This window comes from Hippocampus bargibanti, linkage group LG14 (genome assembly GCF_051943395.1).
Source record: "Hippocampus bargibanti isolate YZ-2025 linkage group LG14, ASM5194339v1, whole genome shotgun sequence".
In the NCBI taxonomy this organism is placed as follows: domain Eukaryota; kingdom Metazoa; phylum Chordata; class Actinopteri; order Syngnathiformes; family Syngnathidae; genus Hippocampus; species Hippocampus bargibanti.
In genome coordinates this window covers 7314858-7324700 of record NC_142747.1, presented here as the reverse complement: position 1 = coordinate 7324700, position 9843 = coordinate 7314858, and the positions used below count along the sequence as shown (strand labels likewise).

At 41.6% G+C, this 9843-nt stretch overlaps 1 protein-coding gene across 2 annotated transcripts; it reads right to left on the bottom strand.

Moving 5' to 3' along the window:
* Positions 1 to 220: 220 nt before the first annotated feature.
* On the bottom strand, positions 221 to 6845 carry serpinh1b (serpin peptidase inhibitor, clade H (heat shock protein 47), member 1b). Of its 2 annotated transcripts, XM_089013061.1 has the most exons (8): positions 6689 to 6796; positions 6248 to 6279; positions 5640 to 5789; positions 5369 to 5561; positions 4337 to 4607; positions 3585 to 3683; positions 2972 to 3204; positions 221 to 1010 (listed from the first exon to the last, which is right to left on the bottom strand). In XM_089013061.1, the coding sequence occupies exons 3-8, from the start codon at positions 5756 to 5758 to the stop codon at positions 708 to 710; spliced, it is 1218 nt and encodes a 405-aa protein (XP_088869187.1). In that variant the 5' UTR covers positions 5759 to 5789; positions 6248 to 6279; positions 6689 to 6796; the 3' UTR covers positions 221 to 707. The 2 variants fall into 2 exon arrangements, with proteins under 2 accessions (XP_088869187.1, XP_088869186.1); XM_089013060.1 differs by lacking the exon at positions 6248 to 6279 and having other exon boundaries at positions 6689 to 6845.
* Between the last annotated feature and the right edge of the window lie 2998 nt (positions 6846 to 9843).

The following is a 9843-nucleotide window of genomic DNA, read 5'->3' as shown; positions in this document are numbered from 1 at the left end:
TGTGCCCCCCCCACCCCTACCTCCCTCACCCACCAGACTTATTTAGTCTACCAATGGTTGAACAAGTCAAGCCTGACATTCTTGGGATAGTTGACTGCAGCAGATAAAGCCCGGGGTCACATACCCACGTTAATCCCAAGCATGGGAAAACAGCCCGATGCATGGAAAAATTGGGATGCTTTCTTTAGTGGAGAAAAAACAAATAGTAAAGGTCACATGATTCTCATTTTCCGAGTTTTATTGAAAAAATGACAACTGCTCATCATCACACAATTCCAACAGCATTTTCATGGTCAGGAATAAATCGGTTGAGTGTGCATACTTATACTGGTACAAGAAAAAAAAAATCAATATTGTGCATATTTAGTGCACACAGGAAGATGTGGCACTTTTTTTTACTTTAAAGAACTGGCAAATATTAAAAACGATGTGTGAAAGCACCAAAGAATCATAGCTTGACCTATGCTGGCATTCGTTAGCAGGCTGTGAGAGAGGGAGAGAAGTGACACTTAAAATAAGCAAGAAAAATCTCACTGAGGCTCATTTATGGAGTGTCATTTTCAAACGAAGGGAGCATGTGGTGAAACGTCTCGGTATTCAGTGGGAACTTGCCTTAATGGAATGTGTTCCTAAGGTAACCCCTATATTTAAAAGAAAATACTTTTCGGGACCATTCAAAAAAATAACACTACCCGATGACATTAACATTATAGCTCATCACGCATCTTATCTCCGTTGGGTCGAACCACACGACCAATGTACAGGATGGACTTTGTCTTGTTGTCCTTCACCAGGAAAATGAAGGGGTGGTCCACGTAGAAAAGCTTGGGGTCTCTCAGCTTGTCGCTGCCAAAGATGGTGGTGTCAAATGGGTTGCCTTCCGTGTTCAGCTCCAGGGCAGATGCGTGGAAGAAGTCAGAAAGGTACAGGTCCTTCTTTCCGGAGATGTTGGAAAGGTCCGCTTTGGCCTTGTCCACCGCTTCGGTCAGGCCGAGCTCAGCCAGATGTTTCTACAAAGAGAGAGAAAAAGACACTCAATAGAGCGTAAACCTAAAAGTTGTTTTTGTTGTTAAACATGACATTGTTTTTGATGCTCTAAATCCACATACACAGTCTTGTGTCTTCCGACAGGTATAATTTTCAACTTAATGAGTGAGAATCTATTTTGGTTAACTCCAAACAGAAATACGTCTGTGTAAGCTCTCAGTCGTACAGGAGTGGTCCATCGATGAGAAGGTTTCTTCAGCCGTCATCTGTACAAAAGTGAAGGTTTCGGACGTTTCGCCTCCTATCCAAGAGGCTTCGTCAGCGAACTAAAGTCTGACTGGTCGTATCGGCCCCATTTATATATCCCTAATGTCCTCACCAGTTTCACCCATAGTGGGTAATCTTTACATGGAAGAGATGGAGAAACAGGCCCTCACATCCTTCCCAGGGACAAAACCTAGACACTGGTTTAGATATGTGGACGATACTTTTGTCATAATTAAGAAACAAGAAATTCAATCCTTCACAGATCATCTCAACTCTGTAGACTTCAACATTAAATTTACTCGTGAGGACATTCAAGAGAACCAACTAGCCTTCTTGGATTGTAAAGTAATTATAAAAGAGGACAGAGCGCTAAAAACAGAAGTCTTTAGGAAGGCTACGCACACTGACCAATACTTACTTTTTGACTCTAACCACCCTTTACAACATAAACTAGGAGTTATCAGAACCCTCCAGCATAGGGCTAAACTAATACCAACTAGCACTGAAGGTAGAGAAAAGGAGTCAAAACATATCAGGAGAGCACTCACTAACTGTGGGTACCCTCAGTGGTCATTCAACAAATGTCAGAAAGAAAGAATAGCGAACGAAACCAATAATTCTCAAGATTCTAAAAGGAGAGGAGTAGCAGTACCGTACATTGCAGGAGTTTCTGAAAAATTACAAAGAGTCCTTTGGCAACATAAAATTCCTACTTATTTCAAACCGATAAACACGTTAAGGCAAAAATTAGTACATCCAAAAGATAGGCTACCAAATGAAAAACAAAGTAATGTAGTTTATTCCATACATTGTAAGAATGAAAATTGTAAAGAGCAGTACATTGGGGAGACTCAACAAATTCTCAAAAAAAGACTTTATCAACATCGCAGGGATAATACTAGTGGGCCTCAATCGGCAGTACATTTGCACCTAAAAGCTACTAACCACTCATTTGACGACAATGAGGTTAAAATCTTAGCAAAAGAACATAGATGGTTTGAAAGGGGGGTAAAAGAGGCGATTCTTATAAAACAACAAAATCCTTCATTAAACCGGTCTGGTGGTGTGAGGTTCAATTTGGATCGTTCATACAATAGCCTGCTCAGGCAAAACAGGTTAGGCAACTTTCGCAATGCTGATGAGGGTCGTTATGCTGATGAGGTGATACCGGGGGGAGTGGGGGTAATAGGCCAATCGTTAGTCAGGAATGTAGGAACAATCAGTGGGGCCACAGGGGGGGGTCCCGCGCCCCCCCCCCCCCCCCCCCCCAACTTGAGAGTAGGGACCTATCATAGCTGTGTCCGGCGCCACCAGGTCTGGACATTAGGGATATATAAATGGGGCCGATACGACCAGTCAGACTTTAGTTCGCTGACGAAGCCTCTTGGATAGGAGGCGAAACGTCCGAAACCTTCACTTTTGTACAGATGACGGCTGAAGAAACCTTCTCATCGATCCAAACAGAAATGTTATTAGCTCCTTCGGCTAATAATAGGTTCAACATTTGAATCTGGCTTTAGGAGTTTATTTGCATAGTTTATAGGCTCAGCCACTCATGTGCCCTGCCTCTTACCCCAAGTCGGTTGGGAGAGGCCCCAGCTCACTCGCAACCTCAAATATGCAGTGGTTCATTGTTGTGCGCATCACAAAGTAGCTCTAAGCAGCCAAACAAGTGAGAAAAAAAAGCATTTGGCTTTATAACACTTTCCCCATTTACCTGTAAGTTGTGGCTCACTTCCAAAGAGACTTTTGGCAGCGAGATGGCCACGGCCCTGTTCTCCATCTTGCTGAGCCAAGCTTCTACCTGCGTCTTCGTCAGCAGTTTTTCCAGACGCGCCAGGGGCTCCAGATGATAGGGCATGATGAGGATCATAGAGGCCTGCTTTTGACCCAGAGGCATATCCAGAACAAAGACACTGTTCTGTTTGTCTTCATAGAAGTCGTACAGACCTGAGGAAAAGCCATCTTGTTTTCAAAGTGCAACAGCATAAACAAAAAAAATACTGTATTTTCCGGAGTGTAAGGCGCATCGCCAATGAATGGAGTATTTTCAAACCTTTTCCATGTATAAGGGGCACCTTCAATGAATGAAAAAGTTTTTCCAAATATAACATTAAAAGATAAAAGTTTTCCAAATATAAGGCACACCACATTGAGGCGCGGCTGCTGACAGTAGTTGCGAGACCCGTTGTGACTCAATATTACTTCACATATAAGGCGCACCTGCGTATAAAGCGCAGGGTCATCTTTTCAAGAAAATCAAGGCTTTTGGGTGTGCCTTATATATTGGAAAATACAGTAAATAAATAAACACAGTTGAGTCACCATACCTGTGCGGTGCATCATGGGAACTGCAACAGTGAAGGAACGAGTCACCAGGAAACCACGGTTGTCCACCATCTTTTCATGGAACTTCTGGTCCCAGTGAGCTGTGGGAGAAAACACAACCCAATTTGAATTTTAACCCATCATGAGTTTCCGTCCTTGAACACTCTAGAGCGGATACCTCATACCAGGCTTTATTATTATTAGTAAGATAGAGATAGAGATATAGATATAGATATAGAGAGATATAGATATAGATATAGAGAGATAGAGATATAGATATAGATATAGAGAGATAGAGATATAGATATAGATATAGAGATATAGAGAGATATAGAGAGAGATAGAGAGAGAGAGAGATATAGAGAGATAGAGAGAGAGAGAGATATAGAGAGATAGAGAGAGAGAGAGAGATATAGAGAGATAGAGAGAGAGAGATAGAGAGAGAGAGAGAGAGAGATATAGATAGAGAGAGAGAGAGATATAGATAGAGAGAGAGAGATATATATAGATAGAGAGAGAGAGAGAGAGAGAGAGAGAGAGAGAGAGAGAGAGATAGATAGATAGATAGATAGATAGATAGATAGATAGATAGATAGATAGATAGATAGATAGATAGATAGATAGATAGATAGATAGATAGATAGATAGATAGATAGATAGATAGATAGATAGATAGATAGATAGATAGATAGATAGATAGATATTAAAAAAAACATCACAAATCTTTGACGGAGCAATTAAAAGGTATACTCACGCTTGAAGAACATAGCGTTGACAATCATGGCTCCGTCGGTGTTCACCACCTCCTTGGTGATCTCAGGCAGCTTGCCGCCGGTTGACTTAGCCGCCCATTCGTTGATGGAGTTCACGGCGCTCCTCTTATCACGGAAGTTTATTTTGGAATGGTCATAGTTGTAATGCTTCTTGCTGGTTTTCACAAAGTCCTCTGCGAAAGCCACCGAGCTGGGCCCATATAGGCGATTATTGATCATCCACGTGGTGTTGCGTGTTTTGGCGTCGCTTACCTGTGGATGAGCCACATGGAAAATGTTGTCATCGGAAACAAAGTTTCAGCTTCGTGTCAGGTATTTTACGTGAACAAAAATTAATTTGTCCACGATGTGCTGTTCTTTTTTCAGTAGGACTACCAACAGAACTTTGTAGAATGACGGATGTGATTGATGTGATGGAATGATGGATCTATTCAAGAGTGGGGTTTCATGGCGCAGGTGTGCTTTTCCCAAGTTTAACGAGAGAATGTGCCATGATCGAAGATGGCTATGACCACTCCCACAGTGGTGCAGATCTCCCCTCCCAGCGAAATTACCACTATTGTGCCAAACCTGCCTCCACACGGTTATGCTAGCCAGGAAAGTGGGATCCGTGTGTCATGGCAAATTAACTCATTCACTGCCATTCCCGAATTCATTTGGGAATTGAAAAGCATGACGTGGAGCGCCATTCCCGATTTTGTTCAGGTTTTGTTTTTTCATGCGGGGGGTGCCGATAATGCGCTGGTCAGACCTCTGGCAATGTTTTTCCCTTCCAGATGAAAGAAGAGAGTCTAAGGTTTCTTACACTGAATTGAATGTTTATGTAGTTCTAAAACTCAATATTCTGTGGTTCCTGCAACTTGAGTGAAAATGACAAAAACCATGGCACTGGTGCGGACACATTTTTGCACATCGCCTGGCAGTGAATGAGTTAAGTGTGAGAAAACTTATATATTATTATTCATGTGTCCATTTAGAATATGACTCAAGGCATCAAGTATTGTCAGTCCTACCTCAGAGAGAAGCTCAGAGAGGCCTGCATGCAGATGCTCATCCTTTAGTTTGTCTGCGTGAAGCAGAGTTTTGGCCTGCAAGGCAGTGCTTGATTTCCCACCGAGGGCAACCATTGCTAGTGAGGAGGCCAGCACCACGGGTGAGATGAGGATGTTCTCTGTGTCTTTTGTCTTGGCCATGTTGTTGTAGAGGCTACAAGGGGAAAAGGCAAAGAGGGATTGGGACGAGACGCCGATGAGTTGATTCGAATTGAACGTGGCGTCCACTGACCTAAACGCCAGGTTGGCGGTGTTGTCAGCCAATGCGGAAGCATGGCTGCTCAGCTTTTTGTTTTCTGCAGAAGCTGCGAGAGCCAACAGGCAAAGAGCTACAAAGTTGCTCATCCACATCCTGTTTGTCTGCGGCAGTAGCTATGATCACCTGCATACAAATAGCAAGTTTAATGTCAGTTTGGTGCGCATGTGAATCAAATTCTGCATCTCTTCTGTTCCGAGTGTCGGTAAAAATCAGTAGGATTAAATGGGAGATGTGGAGGTGCAGTGAAAGGCCTTCCATGGAGCAGACATATTGCTCGCCACGTCAGCAGCAGGATCTGGAACTGCCGCCCACTCACACCAAGATGTAATCTGATCCCCCAGCTTTCAGTTCTTATGTATGATGTGGCAAAATTTGTTTGCATGGTATGTACATTTTTTTTCCTTAAAACTTTCCGCCTAATCACTCCCATCTGTCTATTTAATTAAATGGCGGACTTCTTTGAAAACTTTATTTTCTCCATTGCAAATGGGACGCAGGATGGCTCTGTCCCGGAATAATTTGAATACTGCTGAAATCAGATGACACTGCTTTCACATGACATTTTTATACACTGTATATACCTTGGGATCTTTTGTTGTCTGTGATTTTCATTCTGAAAGACAAGAGGTGTATGCAGTAAACCCCATTACGGTGGCAGTAAAACATGACGAGGTTAACGCTTGACTGCCTTGAGGCTTCAAAATGTACTTTTTTTCCTCATGGGAATAAAAATCTATAACAATTTTCAGATGTGCCACATTTGGTGTAACGGATTTCCAAAGGTCAACTAAGAATCTGAAAAGTTGATGATTCGAAAAGCTTTCAACAAACTCAGATTTTGTGTCAATGTTGGAGCGTCGGATACACTTTCTTTCCAACACATCGATTGGCTTGAATTCACATTTTTGTTGATTATCGAAATAACTCAAACAGTGCAAGAGCACACCGGTGAATTTACAGCAAAACATGCTACGAGCATTCCATCCTGTAAACAGAAAAAAAGGTTTTCTTACAACCCTTACCTGGAAAAGATCCGCAGTATTTCTTCTTTCGGTCGTGTCTTGTGGATAGTTAAGATGGAGCGAACACTCCCAGTCTATATACCCGCAGAGAAAGAACTTTCTCGAAGTGGGAATGGGATATTTTGTCGGGAGGCAGGAGGCGGTTCTATCTTTCTTGGAATGCGGAGCAACTGATCTGGGCTCAGTTCTGAAAGTTCGTGTCGAGGAAAAGAGATCTGACTGGGTCAATCGGATACTGTAATGTGAGATTATCACTTTTGAAACCTTTTCGACGTTTTCGTGCGGTTTGCTGACTCAATATCTTGTTTTGTGTCATCATATCCAGAACGCACTATTTATTCTTTTATGATATCCTCAGACACTATTACCGTATACATTACACGCCAATATTTCGTAAATTGAATGCGTTTCGCCGTTTTATTCGAAAATTGTAATATCCCCCCTCCATAAATATATTTGTGAGAGTACGTCAGACCACATCCTTCAACCCAACGACTGAATGTCTGCTCAATGCTTTCCTTGTATTTTTTCACCGCCACGTCAATCCAACTCAACGGAATGCAGGGCAGAAAAATGAGAGAGATTCGTATAACACATATTTCAGTACTTCGGGGCTCAGTTGATTAATTCGTTTGTTCACAAACACCAAATAATACGAGACATAAAGAAGACCAACGTTCCTCGTTTGCAGCTCTGACTTGCCAACGGGTTGTGAAAAAATAATTTCATATTCAATCACCCAATTCTGAAAAAATAAAATGTTGACCCTTTTACACAGTTTATCTGTGGAACATCATAAAGAGTGCGGGGGGGGGGGGGGGGGGGGGGGGGGGGGGGGGGGGGGGGGGGGCACGTGGGAAATGTTCCCTTCTGGTGTAGAATCAGAATCACGCATAGCGGACGCAGGTCAGTGACTTTCTTGGAAAGAAAAAAAAATATTGCCATGTAAATCAATATGTATTGTATTGTATTGTATTGTATTGTATTGTATTGTATTGTATTGTATTGTATTGTATTGTATTGTATTGTATTGCCCAGTGACGTGCAGTCAGGGGAGGCTGTGCCTCACCTGCCTGTCATCTTGGAAATATCAAATGAAACAATAAATTAAACTGTTATATTTATTCAGTGATTTGTACTTTAAAGTTCTTTTTCATTTAATTTCACCATTTTTGGATTTTTTTTTTTCAAAATCGCTGAATTTTCACATTTACCGTTCAGATACAGCACTAAGTAGACTAGCGGTGAGGCAGCAGCCGGCTGAGCCTCATCATGGATTGCGCAATGACTATGCTAACTGTGCTCGCTTGCTCTTCAGTGAGACCGTATTGCTGTCCCTCTGCATATCGCTATTAAAGTGTTCAAACACTTTTAGTATATGAACTAAATATCTACAGTTTAGCTGGTCGATATAATGTACAGTTACTGTACATTAAAACACTTTGCTACAGTGGTTATTTTATTTTATTTTGATCAAAACTATGTGTATTGTGAGGCGCACAGTTCTCCTGCCTCCTGACAGGGGGCGCTGATGAATCCAGAGATTCTTCTTGCGACTCCTCGGCTGCAGAATAATATAATTAGTGACAGCAAGCTACAGTAAACTATTCTCAATTTAAGTGTAACCATCCAGTCATTTTTTCGTGTTGCTGGGCCTTATTTTCAGAATGGAGGAATACATATCTAAATTGAAAGAATTTTCTAAACTAGACTTTCAATCGAAGCAGGAGATAGTAATTAAAGGAAGACCAATACCGGACTGTATAGCTCACAAACGGTGAGGGATGGATGTAAATCTCCTGGACAGCTTCTCAGCTTTTTGGCCCAGAAGGATCTCATTGAAACTATTCCTGAGGCGACAAAGTTGCTCCAGCTCGTGCTCACTGTTCCAGCTACTACAGCATCAGTGGAGCGGTGATTCTCAGCACTGAAAAGACTGAAAACATTCAGTCGGAACAGGACTGATCAAGGACGACTTTCTTCACTGGCAGTGATCTCCATTGAGACAGAGAGACATTTAAAACTGAAGAAAGATAAGGAAGGCTTCTACAAAGAAGTTATCGATGCCTTTCTTCATAAGGAGCGGCGCATGGACTTCATTTATAAGTAAAGATAACACGATAATAACTTTTTTTAATTCTTTTTTTCTATGCTACAGTTGTATATATAAAGAATGCTGACATGACATTTTGAACAAAACACCTTAACTGTTGCCAATCAAATCGTGAATAAACTACTCTGTAGAGTTCATATGTTTGTAAATCTGACTGTGATAACGTCAGTGCCTCGCCAGCTATGAACCTCATCGCACGTCACTGGTATTGCCACAATTTGGCAAGTACGTAGTTTCAACTATTCTGGTTTTTATCCGCTATCGTGGTGCGTTGCACTATAGGATAACAGTCGCTAGGTGGAGCGCAAATCATCCGAATAAATGACACGTGGCATTTATAACATCGGTATTTTTGACATGTTAAATATTGTACATTAATGAATTATGCTTTAAGAGTTGCTATATATTGAGTTGGTTCCTCCATTGTTATTCTCACTTCTACTTTGGAGGAATTGAGCATTCCCACCTGCAGAGGAGCACCCCACCCACCCAGCATCCGACCCTTCCTGCCAGTAGGAGGTGGCGTTTGGAGATCAATGGAAGCTTTCAATTGGACTGTGAATTGATTTCTAAATGGTCCCCTCCCAGCACTTGGTCTTCTGTGACTCACAATTTTTCTGCCCTCCGCCATACTGGCCAGAGTTAACATTTTAAGGCTCGTAAAACGTGTCTGTGGCGATCTGCATACAATCTTATGATAATGCGCTATATAAATCGATGTGTATTGTATTGTATTGTATTGTATTGTATTGTATTGTATTGTATTGTATTGTATTGTATTGTATTGTATTGTATAATTAGCATCTGTAATGAGAATGATCATTCTGATTGGTGGTGATTGGCCACAAATAAGACAAATCACCATCTTGACGTGTTTTCTCGGGTTATGATTGCACATGTATTTCTTATATAGTCGATGCTGTACAGCACTAAGTGAATCAGTCAGATATTTCATTCCGACTCCTAAACTCTTGATTTGCAAAACACGAAGATCACGTGGAATTTATTTTCGGTCAACTACAGTATAATCATTGGGTCCGTA